This window comes from Solanum lycopersicum, chromosome 10, assembly GCF_036512215.1.
Source record: "Solanum lycopersicum chromosome 10, SLM_r2.1".
Lineage (NCBI taxonomy): Eukaryota > Viridiplantae > Streptophyta > Magnoliopsida > Solanales > Solanaceae > Solanum > Solanum lycopersicum.
Window position 1 is genome coordinate 65,133,367 of NC_090809.1, and position 22,685 is coordinate 65,156,051.

Genomic DNA, 22,685 nt, shown 5'->3' on the forward strand with positions numbered 1-22,685 from the left:
TTTTTTGGCGTTTTTTTTGGTAATTTTTTTATCCGTTTTTTTTTGTGTTTTTTTTATATCTGGGTTTTTTATTTTTTGCGTAGCTTTGTTTTTTGGTAAATTATTTTTATCCGTTTTTTTTGTTTTTTTTCCGGCGGTTTTTTTTAATTTTGGTAATTGTTTTTTATTCGGGGTTTTTTTAGCGTTCTCTTCAATTTTGTGTGAAGAATCCACATTGGATCACCACTAACATGTCTGTTCCGACACTGTTCCACAGTTGATAAAAATGTTTCATTCTCAGTCCAGCAATTGAGGAATTTGAAATATTTAATCACTGGTATCTGATTATTACACATTTCCATAAATAAAGGAGAGTGATATGATCCAACTGAAGGAAGATGAGTGATAGTACTTTGAGGCATCCTATCAAGCCATTTGTCATTAACCATACCCCTATCTAACCTTTTCCAAATTCTAGCACCATCCTTCCTGTGGTTACACCATTTATAATGCTGACCATTATACCCCATATCAACTAAGCCACAGGCCTCAATAATACTAATAAATTCAAGACTCTTATTCATATTGTATTCTCTACCCCCAAGTTTTTCTTGAGTAGAGGAGATAACATTAAAGTCTCCAATAGTTCACCAAGTCTCCAATAGGGTTTAGGGTTTTTTTTTTTTTTTTTTAGTTGAATAACCCTTGTAGGGGTAGGGGCTGAGCAACACCCCCATGCCTTAACATTAATAACAAAATAAAAATACAAGGAGGGGGGCATAAACCTAACCTCCATCCTAAGGTGGTTTGGAGTTGACTTTCCAAGGAATGTCAACTCCTCCCCGTACAAGTCATGATGCAACCTAAATATTAAGAACCTAAGGAGAGGACTCCTCTCATTACAAAATATCTAGAAAGCATAAATTAGGGAGACTCTCCCTTTACAAAATAGCCTATGTAAACCTAACAATTCCTATTCAAAGTAGCTATACTATTTGAATATAGCCAAGTTGAAAAGGTAATTAATTACATTAAGGGGGGTCAAAAATCTTCTTAGTCTTTTTTCTTTGAAAACTAGGCATATTCAAAAGGTCCATCTGGTAGTAGGCCTGAGCTTCCTTGGGCATTTGATTGCTGTTGAAGTATAGTTGAAGACTTGATGTACCATGGCTATGTTTGGAGAGTGAATCTGCTACCCAATTTGCTTCTCGAAATATATGATCACACTTGAACTGCTGAGTCTGCTGAATGAGTTGTTGGATCCTCTCTAACTGATTTGTAACACTCCAGTGATGGACTGTTTTCTTTGCTATCCATTGCACTACTATTTGAGAGTCTAATTCCATAATAATGTTTGTATGTCCCAATTCTGTTGCCCATTGCAGTCCAAACAGTGTCGCCTCCACTTCAGCCTTGTTGTTCGAACCCTCGCCGAGTGGTACTGCAAACGCCATCAGAAGTTTGCCATCTTTGTCTCTGATAATACCTCCAGCTCCTATCTTCCCTGGGTTATTGAGAGCGCTTCCGTCTGTGTTTATCTTGACCCAATCTTCCGGAGGTTTATTCCAGCCTACCTTGTGTACTTTGATGTCATGTTTGCAGTTTTCAATCTTTTGAATGAGAGCTGTCCAATTTGCAGGCCACTGAATGTGTGGGAAAGAATTTTTCAGCATCTTGAAGGTGTCCTTGTAGATTGCGTATTTAACTCTACTGATGTTTGTTGCTTTGCCTCCATATTTGCATGCGCATCTGTTCTTCCATAAGTTCCAGCAAACGAAGATTGGAGTAGCCTGCAACATTAACTGATGGCCTGAATTTCGTGGTCTTACAGCCCACCACTGCCTCAGCCTCGCCTGTATTGATGGTTGTTCTATTTCCAGCCCTGCACTTGCTGCAAAGAAGCTCCATACTCTACTTGCGAACTGACCTGAATTGAATATATGTTCAATGCTATCCATCCCTGCTCTGTCAATGCAACAAAAACAATGTGATGGCTCAATGCCAATGTTAGTCAATTTTTCATTAGTTGGGAGTTTACGTTTTATGGCCCTCCATAAGAGAAAAGATGATTTAAAAGGAATAGAGTTATGCCATAAGAGATTGAAGAATCTGTTCTTAGGCTTTTTGCTTCTTATCTCCTCCCATGCTGAATGACAGCTGAATTTGCCGTGGCTATCCAATCTCCAAACAGCCTGGTCTGGATTTTGCTGCTGTGAGGGAATTGTTGTGGCCATGATATTGGTTAAATGAGTTGTTGGAGCCTGTTCTTCCAATTTCCTCCAGTTCCAATTGCCATTTTCCCAAAAATCAGCCACTTTGCTATTGTTGAATCTGATGTTTCTGTTGGTATGTTGAGCCAGTGACCCTGTGTTCAACCAATTGTCCCACCAAAAAGAACAATTTCCTGAGTTGAGTTGCCATTGTATGTACTGTTCCCCCTGCTGTCTTGTAGCAAACATGTGTTTCCAAGCTATGGATTCACCTGTATCCCATTTTTTACTTACCGGGTTAGATCTTTGGCAATACTTAGCTTTCAGAAAATCTCCCCACAAAGTATGCTTGGTTCGGAATGTCCACCATTGCTTGAATTGGAAAGATTTACAAATGTCATGTAGATTTCTCATTCCAATTCCCCCTTCCTCATATGGATAACTAAGATTCTTCCAAGATGACCAGTGATATTTTCTCCTATTGTTCTGCCATCACCAGAAAAAATCCGCAATAAGCATTTGAATCTGTTTGATGATGGTATTTGGCGGGGTTACAGCAGTTAGAAGATGTATAGGAAGTGCTTGAAGGACATGTTTTGATAACACAGCCTTCCCACCAAAACTGAGTTGCTTAGTTTGCCAACCTGTTATTCTAGAAATCACCTTGTTAATGAGATTAGAGAAATAAGCATTCCTAGGTCTGCCGACAAATAAAGGGCAACCTAGGTAAGTGATAGGCCCCTGTTTTTGCTTGAAACCAGTTAACCTCTTAATTCTATCCCTAGTGCTATTAAAAGCATTTGGGTGAATTAAGAAGTGACTTTTATCTCCATTGATAAGCTGTCCTGAGATGTTCTCATATTTTTTTAGAGTGTCCATGAGAAGTTCCAGAGTTTTGCACCTTCCAGATGTAAATAGGATAATGTCATCCGCAAAACTTAGGTGATTCACTTGTGGACCTCTTTTTTCCATTGTAAATCCCTGATAATCCGGATGGTTGTGGAGTCTATTGAGAGATCTCGATAGCACTTCGGCACCTAAAATAAATAGGGCCGGAGATAAGGGATCACCTTGTTTAAGACCTCTAGTAGATTGAAAGAAGCCATGCCTTTTGCCATTGATAATGATCGAATACCAGTTGTTTGCCATAATTCTCCAACACATGTCAATGAAACCTTCATTAAACCCCATCTTTCTTAGCACTAGGCAAATGTAGGACCAAGAGACCCTGTCATAAGCTTTTGCCATATCTAGCTTGATAATTACATTACTCCCAATGTTGGGTTTCTTGAGATGGTGGATGATTTCCTGAGCAAGCATGATGTTTTCTGCAATGCTTCTCCCTTTCACAAAACCTGATTGGTTGGTTGAAATCAAAGATGGAAGGATAGGACTAAGTCTAGAACTTACAAGTTTGGATATAATCTTACTCGTAAAGTTGCTCAGACTGATAGGCCTAAATTCCGTAAGTTATTTTGGATTATTCACTTTTGGAAGTAGAACTATGCAAGAATGAGAGAAGTACTTAGGGATCATTTGGCCACTGAAGAAAGCTTGAAGTACTTCTAACAGTTCATTTTTAATGATGTTCCAACATTTCTGAAAAAAATACCCATTCATACCATCAGGACCAGCAGCTGAGTTGGGATTCATGGAGAAAACTACTTCTTTAAGTTCATCCATATCTGGAAGTCTTGTAAGATGGTTATTCTGGTCTTGATCAACCATTTTAGGGATACACTCCAGATTATGGTCATCAATGTATATATTTTCTCCAGTGAATATGGTGTTGAAGTGTTCACAAGCTTCTTGAGCAATATGATTCTCGCCTTGTAACCATTCTCCATTTTCAGTAACTATCTTGTGAATAAACAGTTTCCTCCTCCTTCCCCTTATAATGGAATGGAAATATTTGGAATTAGAGTCCCCATCTTTGAACCATTGTAGCTGGGTTTTCTGTTTCAATATGGTATCTTCAAGTTTGAGGAATTTTAGATATTGAGCATTAAGTTCATGGAGGGTACTCCTATTTGATTCAGATTGGTTTTGGATGTATTTTTCTTCCACATCATGCACTTGTTCCTCATACATTCTAACCTTCTGAAATATATCCCCAAATTCCTTTCTAGACCACACACTAAGGGTGTTAGATAGTCTCTTCATTTTTTGATGGAACCTCCACATTGGATTACCTTCCACAGTTCTATCCCAACATTCCTTAACAGTATGTAAAAAATTAGGATTGTCAACCCAACAGTTAAGAAATCTAAAATATTTGATGTGCTCAGATTCATTGGATACCATTTCCATCAGTAAGGGACAGTGGTCTGAACCAGTAGTTGATAAATGAGTGATGGTTGTTTGAGGCATTCTCTCTAACCATAGATCATCAACCAAAGCTCTATCAAGTCTCTTCCAAATTCTATTGGTAATACCCCTTTTATTAGACCAAGTATACTTGTGACCACTAAAGCCTATGTCAACCAAACCACAAGCTTCAATGGTAGCAATGAAGTCCATACTCTTCCTCATATTATAGGGCAGACCTCCTAGTTTTTCTTCCACATCAGAAATAACATTGTAGTCCCCCACTGCACACCAAGGATTGACATTTATATAGGCCTGATGGATTAATTTCTCCCATAAAGGTCTCCTTAGGTATTCTTTGCATTTTGCATAGATAAAGGTATAAGTAAATTTGAATTGTAACTCATTGTGTTTCATGTCACAAGTGATTTGTTGTTCATCTTCATCAAGAATATTACAATCAATATCACTATTCCAAAAAACCCAAATTTTACTATTACAATTACTAATAGCATTATCCATGTTCAATTGCAGTTGAAAACTTTGAATATTGGTACTGGTAGAGAAAGGTTCCAGGATAGTTATAACAGAGAGGTGGTGCATTTTCTTGAGCATTTTAAGTCTTTCCAGGACACCTTGAGTGTTAATCCCCCTCACATTCCATATGAGTGTACTAATCATTGGGAAGATTTGGATGAGAACAACCTAGTATTAGGTCTGCCAGAAGTGACAGATTTGGCATCTTGTTTGGTGAAGTGGAATTTATCCTGTTGAAAGCTCCTTGGGGATAGACACTGGTTCTGAGTAACCTGTTGTTTCTCCTTTTCTATTGTCTGATCCTTAGATGGACTGAAGGCCCTAATAAGGGCCTCACTAGTCTCATCATTATCATCACTGTCATCTAAGAGGTGTTCATCCTCCATCATCTCATCTTCAGAGTTAATCACAGCATATTCATCCTCCATAGGCTGCTGTACTTCCTGATTTTTATTCCTCTGTTTATATTGCTGTTCTGCTGTGCTTGGAGTCATGTATTGAATTTGTAGTGGAGGGATATCTAATCCATGATTGTCATCCACCATTACAAATTTATTACATGTTTCCTCCCCCATCTCTTTGACATTTTCATTAACCTTGTCTTGCTGTTTACTTTGCCTTCTTTTTTCAGCATCCCTTTTCTGTTTGCTAGGCTTGTTTCTACTCTTAGAAGTGTTTTCAGCAGTCATATTACCACTTTTTTCCTCCAGATCAGTTTCATCTTTTTTCTGGCTTTGTTGTTGCACTGTTTTTTCCTTAGTAAACTGTTTGGAGCTGTCTCTATTGTGAAGTTGTTGCTGAAGAGGTTGAACCTGTTGTTTGACAGAATTATTGGTATCCTTAGGGTCTCTATAGTCAATCCTATGGTCATCCAACCCCTCATGCATAACATGAGGCAAACTCCCCCCTTTGGTAACCCCTTCCTGCAAGTTAATGGGTATCTCCTTGCTCCCCCCATCCATACCTCCACAAACTTCCACAGTATGACCAGTCTTAACATTAATCAAAATGGGGGTTTTGGGACTTGGGAGAGATAAGTCAATACCTGGGATCTTCTTGCTATTTTTTTCAATCTTTTGTAGATTGGCATTTTGGTTTATACTGTTTGCAATTGTTTCCTTTGGTATCTGCCTCCCTGTTTGTTGAATGTCCTGGGTTTCTTGCATTTCAAGATGTGAGAAAAAATTTTGAGTTGGGAGAACATTTATACCTGAAGTTTTTTGTTCTTGTTGACTGTTGCCATTGGATGCTTGCATTGGTGGAGTGACTGGTCTCCATACAGCTTTGGAGTTGACATGTTCTTGCTGTTTTTGATGTTTTTTCTTTTGTGTTTGCCATTGGTCCTCATTTGACTCTCCTTGTTGCCTCTGTTCAGTCTGCCATTGAGTAGAATTCCTTTGTTGTTGGTTGATTATTTGATCCTTTGTTTGATTCATGTCACTTGCTTGCCCTGTTCCTCCTTGTTGGCTTTTTGGTTGTTGATTGGAACCCTTTGAATTTTCCTCTCTTGTGCTTTTTCCTTGCTCATGACTTTTCCCTGCACCTGTTTCTTTACTGTTTTTGACTTCTTCCAACTCCTTTTTTTTCCTTGTTTCATCATCCCTTCTTTTAATAGTACACTCTTCATCCCTATGCCCTTGATGTCTACAATAGAAACAATAGCTAGGGATGCTTTCATAATCCACTTTCAACCACCTTCCTTTGTTGGGATTAGCATCCTTAAAACCCAACCAGACATGGGAAGGTCTATCCTTGGTGAGATCTACTTGGACTTTCACTCTAGTGGTGCTACCCCTAGTTCTTTGTGAAGTAGGTGAGTCTAAGAACAACACTTTCCCTATACTTTCTAAGATGGTCGATAGGAATACCTTGTTGTAACAGTGCCAAGGCAAACCTGGTATAGATACCCATATAGGCACAATAGGTGTTTCTTCTTCAGGTGTAAAATCTGGGGTCCAGGCTTGTATTCTCATAGCCTGACCCTCAATGGTCATTTTCAACTTAGTCCAAACAGTTTGATAGTCTAATTCATTATCTAGATCAATATATACATGTCTAGAGTTAAAATGAGTGATCTTAACCCCCCCCCATCAATTGAGTTTGTTGAATAAAACTCTTCCTCACATGTTCCATTCTAGGCATAGTGTTTGTAAACTTCCCAACAAGAGTGTATTTACAAATTTCAGCCAACTTCACATAGTAATCATTCTCATCTATCAAGACAGTAGGTAGTCCTTGTCTAGTTGTGTGAATTGGCTCGTTTAGACAAATAGGAATTTCCTTTTGAGCCTGATTGTATCTAAGTCTTGCAGCAAACGACTGGATAACAGTATAGGGTGCAGGTTCTGTGTTGACATCAGTGTTGGGATTATTCTTACCTTGTTGGCCCTGTTGCTGGTTTGAAGTTTGTCTAATACTAGCATGATTGAATGTTACATCATGTTTGTTAATTTTAGCAGTTTGGGAGTTGTGATCATACCTTGAGAAATTGTTAGAAATTTTGGGGAAGTTGTTGTGATATGTCTCTGTAGCCTGCTCCCTTGTGTTACCAACCCTTCCTCCAACCTGTTTGTGATTTTGCATTGCTTGCTCAGGCTGTTTGGTATTGTTTTCTGGTATTGCATTGGATTTTGCTCCCTCTATCGTCTTGCATCCTTCTTCAACTTGATGAACCTGCTTAGTTGAATGATCAGTAGCTCCCGTTGTTTGATCCTGTCCAACTCCATTTTTGGTATTCATTCTTGGCGTAACATCTGCAAACAGTTTAGGTGTTAGCTGAGGCGAATTATCTCCAGTAGCAAAAGAAAATTTGGAATTCGCATCATTTGAGCTTGTAGATTGAATGCTCATGTCTTTCATGGTGTTGACTTGTTGATCAACTAACTTCTCCCCCTGTTTTTTGTTGGCGTCAGTAGCCTTTCCTTCCCTGATTGATGTATCATGTTCTTGAACATTCCTCGTCTCATTTCGATTACAGCTTGAGTATTCCCCTTCATTTTCCAGGTTATGTAGCTGTTCATGTCGTTTGTGGGTGATTTGAACTTGGATGTTGTTGTTGTTATGGATTACCCCCTCTTCTTTGTGACATGAAGTTGTTACTGGAGTCGTTTGCTCATGAGAAGCTTGGTTTTCTATTGCGACGCCATTGATTCCGATGTTCGAATTTGCAGGTTCGCCGGGGTTATCGCCGTCGGCGAGTTTAGGATCTATTTGCCTCAGATTTGGCTCAAAAGATTCCTCTTCCATTGGTGAAAAAACCCCAGTAGTCGAATTAGTTCGAATTTGACCTGAGGTCGCTCGAAGACGAAGGCGCATCTCAGGCGATGTCGTCGCGACATCGCGAACATTCACCTCTAGTTGCTGAGCGATTGAGACGGTGGAATCTGCTGATTTTTGAACTGGTAATAGATCTTGATGCGGAGAATTCATTTCTCTACTTTGTTCCCCTCGATTCCATCCAGAATTCCTTGTGGAAATATTTTCTTGTTCTTCAGCGAACGCCTCTTCAAGAATCGCAGGTTCCATCGCATCTTCTACCCGCAATTTCGAAGCATTCTGAGAATGATCTTGGAGCGTGTTATGGTGTATTGAGAAGCCTAAGTGAGAGCGCTCCTCTTGGTTTTGGTCCGGTGGCCATTTGACGGCTGCCGGTGGCCCATGCGCCTTCGCGGCGCTGGGCGATTGTTGTGAGTCAGCCGTTGTGGGAGAGAGCGCGTGCGATGAGAGAGAAAATGTAGAGAGAGAAAAATTTCAGAAAATGGGGCACGATGGGTTTAGGGTTTTGGGTTTAGGGTTTAGGGTTTAGGGTTTAGGGTTTAGGGTTTAGGGTTTAGGGTTTAGGGTTTAGGGTTTAGGGTTTAGGGTTTAGGATTTAGGGTTTAGGGTTTAGGGTTTAGGGTTTGGGGTTTAGGGTTTGGGGTTTGGGGTTTGGGGTTTGGGGTTTGGGGTTTCGGGTTTGGGGTTTAGGGTTTGGGGTTCGGGGTTCGGGGTTCGGGGTTTGGGGTTTGGGGTTTGGGGTTTGGGGTTCGGGGTTTGGGGTTTGGGGTTTGGGGTTTAGGGTTTTTTTTTTTGGTAAACGACCCTTTGAGTGGGTCAGGGGCTTAGCAACACCCCAGGCCTTAACATATATATGAACAAAATTTTACAAGAAGGGGGGCATTGACCTTACCTTCTAAAATTTGGTAGGTATGTAATTGACTTATCTACTAAGATAGTCAATTACACCCTTATACAATAAGATGCACAATTAGAAAGTAATACCTAGAGAGGACTCCTCTCTTAATACATTTTCTAATAAGCATAAATGAGGGAGACTCTCCCCTTACATGGATAATGAAATTAATAAACCTATTCTACCAACTAAAACAGTCAATGAATAAGTTTAATGACATTAGAATTACAACTTAAGTATAGAAATTGTATCTAGGGAGGATGTTTTATTCTCTTGAGTTTCCTTCTTCTAAAATTCTGGATACCCATCTTCTCCAATATATAACTTCCTCTAATTTCTCCCTTGAGTTGTGTTATTGTATAAAAATGTTGAAGTATTTCCAGCTTGTGGCTCCATTTAGCTAGCATGTCTGCAGTACAGTTTGCTTCTCTGTATATGTGATGACACTGAAAATGATCCAATTTCCTAACTATTTGTTGAATTTGCTGGATAGTTTCTTCATATCTCCATGGTATCTTGATTGTATTATTGATCCAATTGCACAGCAGCTCTGAATCCACTTCTAACTCAATGTTTTTGTAGCCATGTTGTTCACTCCAGTCCAGCCCATATAGTGCAGCCTTGATCTCTGCAATATTATTAGTACCAAGACCTAGAGGTTAAGAAAAAGCATAAACTATTTTACCTTGATGATTTCTTAGTATTCCACCTCCTCCAATCTTACCTGAATTCTGTAGGGCACTCCCATCTGTGTTTAATTTGTAAATACCTAAGTCTGGCTTATTCCAGCTTACCATTACAATTTTATATTGCTGTTGACAATGCTCTATTATATTCATCAGATTATTCCAACTAGATTGCCATGGTATAATAGGAAATACAGTTTTAATAATATGCATAACATCCTTGAATATTCCATACTGAACTCTATGTATGCTGGAACTTTTCTTCCCATATTTGACTGTACACCTGTTTTTCCAAAGATTCCAACAAATAATATTAGGTATAATATGGATGAATAATTTATATACCTCATTAGTAGCTTGCTGATTCCTCCAGTGTAGTAATTGATCTCTTAAAGTAGTATTAACTGGCACTACTCCAACTGTGGATGCATGAAACTTCCATATGTATTTAGCAAAGTTGCCATTAATCAATATGTGATTAATGTCATCTTTGCCTTTACTGTGACAACAATAACAATCTGAAATATCTTTTCCAAATTTCTGCAAAATTTCATTAGTAGGTAACTTACCTTTTAAAGCTCTCCAAATAAAGAAGGATATTTTAAAAGGTAAGTGTTTATGCCATATTAAGTTATTAATAGGGTCTATATGTCTCTTCTTTCTAATACACTCCCATGCAGATGCAATAGTAAAGTTACCAGATTCAGTAGGCATCCAACTTGCAGTATCCTTTTTCCCATCTTTATAATTGAAATTAGTTTGCAAAATCTTGGGTATCAACAAAGATGGAACATGCTGTCTAAGTAAACTTTCATTCCATTTACCATCCTTTAAGAAATCAGCTACAACACTGTTGTTAATACTAGAAATATGATCACAATGATAGGCAATAGATTCATTATCTAACCAGTTATCCCACCAAAAGCTGCTATTACCTGAATGAATATGCCATTTAATGAGAGATTCCACCTTAGTTCTATTTCTAGTAAGATATCTCCAGACTATAGAATCATCAGTGTCATATTTTTTGGCCACAGGATTGGCTCTTTGACAATACTTGGCTTTTATAAAAAGACTCCACAAAGAGTTTTTGGTTCTAAAATTCCACCACTGCTTATATTGAAAAGCAGTACATATATCTTCAAGCCTTCTCACTCCAATGCCTCCTTCCATAATAGGATAAGCCATATTCTCCCATGAAGACCAATGGTATTTCTTACCATCTTTATCTATACCCCAAAAGAAATCAGCCATTACCTTTTTAATACTATTTAAAGTAGTTTTGGGAGGTGAAATAGCAGCAAGTGTATGAATTGGAATGGATTGCAATACATGCTTCACTAAGGTAGTTTTGCCTCCAAAATTTAACATTTTTGAATGCCAACCTGCAATTTTTTTTATCACCTTATCAATCATCTCACAGTAATATATAATCCTTTGCCTACCAATATACAAAGGACATCCAAGATAATTGATAGGGCTGTATTTTCTACTAAAACCAGTAGCCCTTTTGATTTCCTCTATGGTATCTTGACTAGTATTAGAGGTTACCATAAAGAAACTTTTGAGTTTATTTACTTTCTAATCAGACACTTCTTCATATTCTTCAATAGTCTTCATAATGAGATTAAGAGAGTTACTATCAGTAGAGGTAAAAATAATTATATCATCAGCAAAGCTAAGATGGTTAATTTGGGGACCATTGTTTTCCATATAAAATCCTCTGTACAACTTATTTTGGTATAGAAGACTAAGCTGTCTTGAAAGAACTTCAGCACCTAAAATAAATAATGCTGGAGACAATGGATCACCTTGTTTAAGTCCTCTCTTAGAATGAAAAAATCCATGTCTCTTCCCATTAATGACTATAGAGTACCAATTATTACTCATAATCCTCCACACTCTATCAATAAACAATTCACTAAATCCCATTTTTCTTAACACAATGCAAGTATAATTCCATGAAACTCTATCATATGCTTTCTCCATGTCCAGTTTAATGACTACATTACTACCTTCTCTTGGTTTCTTAATCCCATGAATAATTTCCTGAGCCAACAAAATGTTCTCAGAAATGTTCCTTCCTTTTACAAAACCTGATTGAGTTTCTGAAACAATACAAGGTAAAATGGATGCCAATCTAGTGCTCATAATCTTAGAGATGATTTTATTGGAAAAATTACTACGGCTTATAGGTCTGAACTCCTTAATTTTACAGGGATGGTCTACTTTAGGTTGTAATATGAGACAAGAGTGAGTCATATATTTTGGCATAGGGTTACCACTATAAAAGTACTTAACAGCAGCCAACAGATCATTTTTTATAATACCAAAGCAACTTTGGTAAAATTTTCCTCCAAAACCATCCGGACCAGGTGCAGAATTAGGATTCATACTCATTATGATCTTTCTCAACTCATCTTCATTAGGCAGCCTATCTAACTTCTTATTTTGTTCTTGAGTGATTGAAGTATTGATACACTGAAGAGTTTCTTCCTTAATTTTCTCATTCTTACCAGTAAAAATCTCCTCATAATAATCACAAGCATGTCTGGCAATCTGTTCTTCTCCATTAATCCAGTTCCCACTGTGATCCATCAACTTATGAATAGCCATTCTATTTATTTTACCTCTAATCAAAGCATGAAAATATTTGGTGTTTGCATCACCCTCTTTTAGCCAATGTAACTTAGTTTTCTGCTGGAGAACATTATATTCAACCTTCAAAAATTTAATATAATTAGCATTCACAGCACTCAACTTTTCTCTATTTTCAACACAATTATTGAGGACCATATCATTTTCAGCTTGTTTTACCAGCTCCTCATAGTGTTTTACCCTTTCAAAAACATCACCATATTCCTGTTTTGACCAATTTCTCAAGGTATTAGTTAATCTCCTCAATTTTGTATGTAAAATCCACATAGGATTTCCAGTGGCAGCTCTATTCCAACATTGTTCCACAGTTGATAAAAAAGAATCATTTTCAGTCCAACAATTCAGAAATCTAAAATATTTAATAATGTTGGATTGAATATCACCAATTTCCATTAATAAAGGACTATGATCAGATCCAATTGAAGGAAGATGAGTAATACTAGAATGAGGCATTATGTCAATCCATTTATCATTAGTCATACCTCTATCCAATCTTTTCCAAATTCTTGCACCATCCCTCCTATGATTACACCATGTATAATTTTGACCATAATAACCCATGTCTACTAATCCACAAGCCTCAATAATACTAATAAATTCCAAACTCTTGTTTATGTTATAATCTCTACCACCCAGTTTCTCACTAGTAGAAGTTATAACATTAAAATCCCCTAATACACACCAAGGATTCATACTTTCAGATCTCTTTAGCATAACATCCCAAAGAGGTTTTCTCAACTGATCCTTACACTTAGCATAAACATAAGTCATGTTGAATTTCTCCCTGCAAGTTTCATGTCTAACCTCACAAGTCACCTGTTGTTGATCACTTTCCAGGATATCACAAGTAATTTCATTAGACCAAAAAAGCCAAATTTTGTTATTAGAATTACTATAACTATGATCCATGAGTAATTGAAGTCTGTAAGCATCTATATGATCATAACCGGAAAAAGGTTCTAAAATAGCCATCATAGAAATATTATGAAGTTTTTTGAGATTAATCAGCCTCTCAAGAGCACCAAAAGTATTGATACTCCTAACATTCCAACATAAAAACTTAATCATTAAATTCCTCTACTTCTAGCTCTAGTATTAGGTTTACTAGTACTAGTAAGTTTATTTTGCTTCACAAGCTTTCTTCCTCTAGGTGATAGACCCTGTTTGCCAGTTACATCTCTAATTTCATCTACATTAGAAGGCTGTAACATAGGATCTTTTTGAATTTGGTCAGAAGTGTTAAGTTCCTCTCCTGGTTCTATACCCTCTCCTAAAGATTGAGTATCCACATCATACTCATCTTCAGAATCAGGCTCCCTATACTCATCAAAATTACTTTGATGATCAGTAGGGACATTACCAGAAGTAGAAGGATTTTTATTATTATTTTTTAAATTAGTCTGTAGAAGAGGATTATGAATATTTTTATCAGGGGGTTCTTTTGCAACATTGCTACATTCCCCATATTCAAAAACTTTATCTTTGCCTTTATCAAATCTAGTATGTTGAGACCTATTATCCACCTGACCTCTTCCAACCTCACCTCCATCAGCTACTCCAATATTGTCACTACAAAGGGCTGCAGGGGAGGGGAGCATTGAGTCAATACCTGATTTATTAATATTTGCTTGATGATAAACCACTTGTTGAGTATTAGTGGCCTGACTTTCCAACCTTGGTTGTTTATTTCTTTTTTCCTGCTGTACATGAGCTCTTTCTGAATATGCATTACTTTGTTCATGCACTTGATCATTGTGTTGCTCCATTACTTCTCCAGCAGGTGTTAGTTCCTGTGATTCAAGATCAATATAGGTGTTTTTAGTAGGGATATTAATTATACCTGCTTGAAATTGCTGTGCTTGGTGAACAGTCTTTTCATTGTTGAATCTAACTTGTTGATTGTTATTCTTTCTTATTTGTGTTTGCCATGTATCTTGCATACCATGCTGCTGAGTTTCATCACCTTGCTGTCTTGGTTGATTGTAATCTGGCTCATTTCTACCAGTTTCCTTGTTCTGATCAATCTGTAATTCTGCATGGACAGTTTGAGCAATGTCTTTCCTATTCTTGTTTTTATCTAACTCTTTTCTTTTTTTATTTTCCTCATCCCTTTGTTTTATAATACAGTCAGACTCCTTGTGACCTTGATGTTTGCAATAAAAACAGTAATTTGGAATACTATCATACTCAATCTTTTGCCACCTCCCATCAGTAATATCTTCACCTATATACCCCATCCAAATGTGAGGGGGTCTGTCCTTTGTTAAGTCCACTTGCACTTTAACTCTAGCTTGACTCCCTCTTGTTTTATTAATAGAGGCAGAATCAAGATACAAAACTCTACCTATGGGTGAAAGAAGACTAGTAATGAATTGTTTATTGTAACAATGCCATGGCAATTCAGGCAATGAAATCCATATTGGAACTAGGGGTGTTTCTTCCTCAGGTGTAAAATTAGGTGTCCAGGCTTGGATTCTCATTACTTGACCTGCTATAGTCATTCTTTGTTTAGTCCATACCATATTATAGTCTAATTCATTATCAAGATCAATGTAGACATGTCTTGAATTAAAGTGAGCTATTTTAACTCCCCCAGACAATTGAGTTTGTAATATAAAATTTTTCCTAATTAACTCAATTCTAGGCATGGTATAGATGAATTTTCCTATCAAAGTGAATTTACAGGTAGCAGCTAGGTTTTTAACTACTTCTTCCTTAACATATAACACAACTGGGAGTCCTTGCTTAGTAGTAATCTCAGGTTCAGTAAGCTTAATGCTCTCCCCTTTCTTGGATTGATTATATCTAAGTCTATCAGCATATGTTTGAATGACAGTATAAGGGGTAGGTTCAGGTATTTGGTCCTTCTTATTGAAAGTGTTAGTTTCTGAAGAAGGATCATGATTTGCATTCTTAGTTCGAGGTAAAGGTCTATCAAAATTACTAGACACTTTAGGAAAATTTTGTTGATAATCAAGATTTCTAACAGAATCAATGTTAATTCTATCAGTAATATTCACCAAGCTATCATTCTTGGAGTTGAAATTGGTAGAAACTAGATTACCTTGCCCATTATTAGCTCTAACAGGAATTTCAGAAGAAGGCATACCAGATTGACGAATTTGATAAGGATGAACAGCATCCTTAGAAGCAAGAATTCGTGTAGTCCTTGGATTTTGTTGTTCCATATCTTTTTCTTTATTGAAATTGAAATTTCTTTGTTGATTTGTAACAGATCGATTCACCTGTTGATGTTGACCATCACTAAATTGTTGTTCCCTTCCTTGCGAATCGATCTTCTCACCTCCCAGTCGTAAATCAACTAATCTATCATCTTTTGCTCCACCAATCTGTTGAATATGTGAATCGCGACCTAGATTGTGCGATTCTTGTCGATTATCATACGAATGAACTGGTGTTGAGCTCGATTTTGCCGCCACTGCTTGCGATGCGATTTTTCCATCGCCCTTCTGTTCTTCGCCACTTTCAATTGCGCCTTCTTTACGATTAAGATTGTAATCTTTTTCAGTGTTGTGACGCGAAGCATCGATGTCAGCCTCTATCGTCGCTACCTGGATCGCTTCTTCCTTCCTTTGCGACGAGGAAGACGATGCAGAATCCGTCACTTCGTGGATTTGCGAATGAATTGTTGGATTTCCAGTTTCTATCGGAGGATCTGGTGGCTTAACACGCTCATCCACTGGATTTCCATCCATTACAACTCACAATTTTCTAGGAAATTAGCTGATTAACTAATTCTTACGACGAACACCTTGCAAAATTTTTAGAGAGAGAAAATTTTTTTAGAGAGAGAAAATTTTTAGAGAGAGAAAATTTCCGTGAAATGAGAAAGCGATAGGGTTTAGGGTTTAGGGTTTAGGGTTTAGGGTTTAGGGTTTAGGGTTTAGGGTTTAGGGTTTAGGGTTTTTTTTTTTTTAGTTGAATAACCCTTGGAGGGGTAGGGGCTGAGCGACACCCCCAGGCCTTATCATTAATAACAAAAAGCAAAATACAAGGAGGGGGGCATAAACCTTACCTCCAAACCTAAGGTGGTTTAGAGTTGACTTTCCAAAAGGAATGTCAACTCCGCCCCGTACAAGGAAAGATGAAACCAAAATACTAAGAACCTAAGGAGAGGACTCCTCTCATTACAAAGTATCTAGGAAGCATAAATTAGGGAGACTCTCCCTTTACAAGAAAGTCTATGTAAAACTAAACTATATCCCTATTCAAAGTAGCTATATTATTTGAATATAGCTAAGTTGAAAAGGTAAAAATATCAAGGGGGATCAAAGATCTTCTTAGTCTTCTTTCTTCTGAAGCTTGGCATGTTCATAAGGTCCATTTGATAGTAGGCTTTAGCTTCTTTAGGAAGTTGATTGCTGTTGAAGTAGACTTGAGGGGCTGTTGTGTTGTGGCTGTGCTTTGAAAGCGCATCTGCTACCCAGTTTACTTCTCTGAAAATGTGTGAACATTTAAAGTTATGAGTTTGCATGATGATGTGCTGGATTTTTTCAAGTTGACTGGTAGTACTCCAATGTGGGGCTGCTTTATTTGAAATCCAGTCCACGACCAATTGAGAGTCTATCTCGAGCATAATGTTCCTGAATCCTAGTTCAAGTGCCCAGGTCAGTCCAATAAAGACCGCCTTAATTTCAGCTATGTTGTTCGAGCCTTCTCCAAGAGGTGTTGAAAATGCCATCACCAGTTTGCCTTCTTTGTCTCTGAGGATACCTCCAGCCCCAATCTTTCCCGGATTAGTGAGAGCGCTTCCATCCGTATTTATCTTGATCCATTGATCCGGAGGTTTAATCCATTTTACCATGCTGACTTTAATGTCATGGATACACTTCTCACTTTTTTGTATTAGAGCTGTCCAGCTAGGTGGCCAATTGATGTGTGGGAAGGTGTTTTTCAGCATCTTGAAAGTGTCCTTGTAGACTGCATACTTGACTCGACTGATATTAGTTGCTTTGCCTCCATATTTGCATGCGCACCTGTTCTTCCATAGGTTCCAACAGATGAAGATTGGTGTGGCTTGCATCAACAGCTGGTGGCCTGCATTCTTTGGCTTGGCTGTCCACCACTGTTTGATCAATGACAGCAGCGTGGAGTGATCAGCTTGCAGCCCTGCAGTTGCTGCAAAATAATCCCATACTCTAGCTGCAAATTGTCCTGTATTGAAGGTATGTTCAATGGTGTCCATGCCTGTTCTATCAAAACAACAAAAACAAGAAGATGGCTCAATGCCAAAGTTAGCCAGCCTTTCATTTGTTGGGATTTTACCTCTTAAAGTTCTCCATAAAAGAAAGGAAGATTTAAAAGGAATACATTTATGCCATAAAAAAGAATTGAAGATGTTCTTAGCCTTTTTGTCCCTGATTTCCTCCCAGGCAGAAGAGCATGTGAATCTGCCATGGCTGGTGAGTTTCCAAACAGCCTGGTCAGGCTTGTGTTGTTGCTGCTGTATTTCTGTCTCCAGGATGCTGCAAATCTGGCTGGCTGGTGCATGTTGCAGCAATTTGCTCCCATTCCATTCTCCATTTTCCCAAAATTCAGCAACTGTACAGTTGTTAAGTCTGTTACTGTTGCTGGTATGTTAAGCTAGAGGCCCTGTACCAAGCCAATTGTCCCACCAAAAGGAACAATTCCCAGCCTGAAGTCTCCAATGAATGTGTTGCTCCATCTGCTGTCTATTAACTAGCATATTTTTCCAGGTTAATGACTCTCCCGTGTCCCATTTCTTGCTCACCGGATTGGATCTTTGGCAATATTTCGCTTTTAAGAAATCTCCCCACAAGGTTTGTTTTGTTCTGAAGATCCACCATTGCTTGAAGTGGAAAGATTTGCAAACATCATTCAGGTTTCTCATCCCAACCCCCCCCCCTCCTCATAAGGGTAGCTCAGATTTTTCCAAGAAGACCAATGATATTTTTTCTTATTGTTTTTCCATCCCCAGAAAAAATCTGCGATTAGCATTTGGATCTGTTTGAGGATTGTAGTAGGAGGGGTTACAACAGATAACAAGTGTATAGGTAGTGCCTGCAAAACATGTTTGGAGAGTACAGCCTTGCCTCCATAACTAAGTTGCTTTGTTTGCCAACCTGTAATTCTAGAAACAACTTTGTTAATAAGATCAGAGAAGTAAACATTCCTAGGTCTGCCAACAAATAAAGGGCATCCTAGGTAATTGATAAGGCCCTGTTTCTGCTTGAAGCTGGTCAGCCTTTTAATTCTATCCCTAGTGCTATTGAACGCATTAGAATGAAGCATAAAATGGCTTTTATCTCCATTGATGAGTTGCCCTGAGATCATTTCATACTCCTTAAGAGTATTCATGAGGAGTCTCAAGGTTTTACATCTTCCGGAAGTGAAAAGTATAATGTCATCCACAAAACTTAGATGATTCACTTGTGGCCCCCTTTTTTCCATGATGAAACCATGGTAGTCAGGGTGATTATGAAGCCTGTTGAGTGATCTTGAAAGTACCTCCGCACTTAAAATAAATAGGGTCGGGGAAAGAGGATCACCTTGTTTGAGTCCTCTAGTAGAGTGGAAGAAACCATACCTTTTGCCATTGACAATAATAGAGTACCAATTGTTGGCCATAATTCTCCAAATCATATCAATAAACACCTCATTGAACCCCATTTTCCTTAGAACTAGGCAAATATATGACCAAGAAACTCTGTCATACGCTTTTGCCATGTCTAATTTAATAATGACATTACTTCCAATGTTGGGTTTCTTGATTTGGTGAATAATTTCCTGGGCAAGCATAATGTTCTCCGAAATACTTCTCCCCTTCACGAAGCCAGACTGATTAGCAGAAATTAAAGACGGAAGGATAGGACTAAGTCTGTTACTTACTAGTTTAGATATGATCTTACTAGTGAAGTTACTTAGACTTATAGGCCTAAATTCTGTGAGTTTGTTTGGATTATTCACTTTAGGGAGCAGCACAACGGAAGAGTGCGAGAAGTACTTAGGAATCATTTGACCACTGAAAAAAGCATGAAGCACTTCTATCAAATCATTCTTGATAATGTTCTAGCACTTTTGAAAAAAATACCCGTTCATACCATCAGGCCCAGCTGCCGAGTTGGGGTTCATGGAAAAAACTACCTCTTTAAGCTCATCCATACTAGGCAACTTGGTAAGACTAGTATTATGGTCCTGATTAACCAGTCTTGGTAAGCATTCCAGAGTATGTTCATTGATGTACTTATCTTCACCTTTGAAGATGCTATTGAAGTGCTCACAAGCCGCCTGGGCAATATTGTTCTCTCCTTGTATCAAATCTCCATTTTTATTGACAATCTTGTGAATAAATAATTTTCTCCTTCGTCCCCTTATAATGGAGTGAAAATATTTGGAGTTGGTGTCACCATCCTTAAACCAATGGAGTTGAGTTTTCTGTTTCAAGATATTATCCTCAAGCTTGAGGAATCTGATATATTGAGCATTGAGTTCATGGAGGGCACTCCTATTTGAATCCGTTTGGTCCAAGGTGTATTTTTCTTCTGCTTCATGCACTTGTTCCTCATACATCCGAACTTGTTGAAAAATATCTCCATATTCATTTCTAGACCAAACACTAAGAGTTTTTGATAATCTTTTCATCTTCTGATGAAACTTCCACATAGCATTGCCCTCCACAGGTCTATCCCAGCAATTTTTAACCGTAACCATGAAGTTCGGATTATCAACCCAACAGTTAAGGAATTTGAAGTAGTTAATGTGGTTGGCTTCAGCGGAAACCATTTCCAAGAGTAAAGGACAATGATCTGACCCCGTAGTAGATAAATGAGTTATGGTAGTTTGTGGCATCTTTTCTAGCCATAAGTCATTAACTAAGGCCCTGTCAAGTCTCTTCCTGATTCTGTGGTTAATGCCCCTCTTGTTAGACCATGTGAATTTGTGACCACTGAAACCAATGTCTACAAGACCACAAGCTTCAATGACCGCAATGAAGTCCATACTTTTCCTCATATTGTAAGGTAGACCCCCCAGTTTTTCATCAACATCAGATATAACATTGTAGTCCCCCACAGCACACCAGGGATTGGTAATTATTGAGGCATGATGACGCATTTTATCCCATAGAGGTCTCCTCAGATAATCTTTGCACTTTGCATAGATAAAGGTACTAGTAAATTGGTATTGTAATTCATTGTGTTTCATGTCACAAGTGATTTGCTGTTCATCTTCATCAAGAATATTACAGTCAATATCACTGTTCCAAAAAACCCAAATCTTATCATTACAATTACTAGTAGCATTATCCATGCTCAATTGCATCTTGAAGTTATGAATATTAACACTATCTGAGAAAGGTTCCAAAATAGCAATAACTGATAACTGGTACATTTTCCTGAGCATTTTGAGTCTTTCCAACACTCCTTGAGTGTTGATCCCTCTCACATTCCATATAATCGTACTAATCATTGGGATGATCTGGAGGAGAAGAGTCTGGTGTTCGGTCTGCCTGCAGTGACAGTATTGGCATCTTGTTTCCTTAATTGGAACCTGTCATAATGAAGGCCCCTTGGAGACAAACATTGGCTGTTGGTTACTTGTTGAATTTCATTTTCTAGAGTTTGATCATTATGTGGACTAAAGGCCCTAATAGGGGCCTCACTAGTCTCATCATTATCATCAGAGTCTTCTAGAGATTGGTTATCCCCAACAATTTCATCTTCAGAGTTAATCACAGCATATTCATCCATGATAGGTTCAGTATTAACCCTACACTTCTGTTGCATCTTATCTGGAGGTTCTGAACTGGGGGGGGTCATGTACTGAACCTGTAAGGGAAGAATATTCAAACCTTGGTTATCATCAACCATTACAAATTTGTTACATAGTTCCTCCCTTACTTCCTGCACTTGTTCAAAATCCTTGTCTTGCTGTTTGTTTTGCCTTCTTTTTGCAGCGTCTCTTTTTTGTTTACTGGGCTTATTCTTACTCTTGGGGGTGCTTTCAGTACCCATAGAAACACTTTTCTTTCTTTGATCCTTGTCCTTCATTTTTTCAACTTGTTCTTCAATTTTTTCTTTGGCAGTCTGTTTTCTGTTGCCACTGTTCTGCACATGCTGCTGAGTTTGTTCTCTTTGTTGCTGACTGTTCATAGCAGAGGCTCTAAGGTCTGTCCTAGGGTCAGTAACCAACCCCTCATGCATAGCATGAGGCAAATTCCCCCCTTTGGTATCCCCTTCCTGCATGTTAGTGGCTATCTCCTGACACTCTCCATCCGTACCTCCAACAACTTCATCAGTAAGACCAGCATCAACATTAAGAAAATTGGGGGCTTTGGGGATTGGGAGAGATAAGTCAATACCTGTTCTCTTGCTTTTGTTGCTACCAGCAGCCTGTTGATGAGGAGGCTTGTGGTTATTTGGATTATTCTTGACAGGTTGATCATTTAAGTTTTTATTGTTGGGTTGGTTTATTTGACTTGCTGCTTCCTTGATTCCATCCTGTCCAGCTTGCTGCCTTTCTTGCTTTTCCTGCACTTCAAGGTTTGTAAAAATATTTTGAGTTGGAAGGATAGATATACCTGTATTTCCTTGCTCATGTTGATGGCTGCTATTGTTTCCTTGCATTGGAGGAGTGACAGGTCTCCACACAGCTTTGGAGATGACTTGTTCCTGAATTTTTGGTTGTTTCCTTCTTTGTATTTGCCATTGTTCTTCTTGTCTGTCCTCTTGCTGCCCCTGTTCCTCTTGATTCTGTATAATTTTCTTTTGCTGTTGACTTGTCATGTGTGTTCTTGGTTGAGTCTGATCCTCATTTTTTTCATTGCTTCCCTTTTGTTTTTTGTTTGGTTGGTTTGGAGTCTTTGTTGTATCCTCCTTTTGATCTTTCCTTTGTTCATTCAATTTTCCAGAACTCCTTTCCATACTGTTTTTTTCCACCTCCAGCTCCTTTTTTTTTAATCTCCTCATCTCTTCTTTTGATTGTACACTCCTCATCCCTGTGGCCTTGGTGTTTACAATAAAAACAATAGCTAGGAATTCCTTCGTATTCAACTTTTAACCATCTTCCTTTGTTGGGGTTGGAGTGTTTAAAACCTAGCCAAACATGGGAAGGCCTTTCTTTAGTTAGGTCGACCTGAACCTTAACTCTAGTGGTGCT

At 38.2% G+C, this 22,685-nt stretch overlaps 3 protein-coding genes across 3 annotated transcripts; all 3 read right to left on the reverse strand.

Moving 5' to 3' along the window:
• Positions 1-1,010: 1,010 nt before the first annotated feature.
• Positions 1,011-5,018, reverse strand: LOC138338974 (uncharacterized). The gene is made up of 3 exons (XM_069290083.1): positions 3,812-5,018; positions 2,745-3,544; positions 1,011-2,675 (listed from the first exon to the last, which is right to left on the reverse strand). Exons 1-3 carry the CDS (start codon positions 5,016-5,018, stop codon positions 1,011-1,013), a joined length of 3,672 nt encoding a protein of 1,223 aa, XP_069146184.1.
• Positions 5,019-5,173: 155 nt separating this feature from the next.
• LOC138338975 (transcription activator MSS11-like) lies at positions 5,174-7,027 on the reverse strand. The gene has a single exon (XM_069290084.1). The coding sequence runs from the start codon at positions 7,025-7,027 to the stop codon at positions 5,174-5,176; it is 1,854 nt and encodes a 617-aa protein (XP_069146185.1).
• A 13,965-nt stretch (positions 7,028-20,992) lies between these two features.
• LOC138338976 (transcription activator MSS11-like) lies at positions 20,993-22,312 on the reverse strand. The gene has a single exon (XM_069290085.1). The coding sequence runs from the start codon at positions 22,310-22,312 to the stop codon at positions 20,993-20,995; it is 1,320 nt and encodes a 439-aa protein (XP_069146186.1).
• Positions 22,313-22,685: the final 373 nt, after the last annotated feature.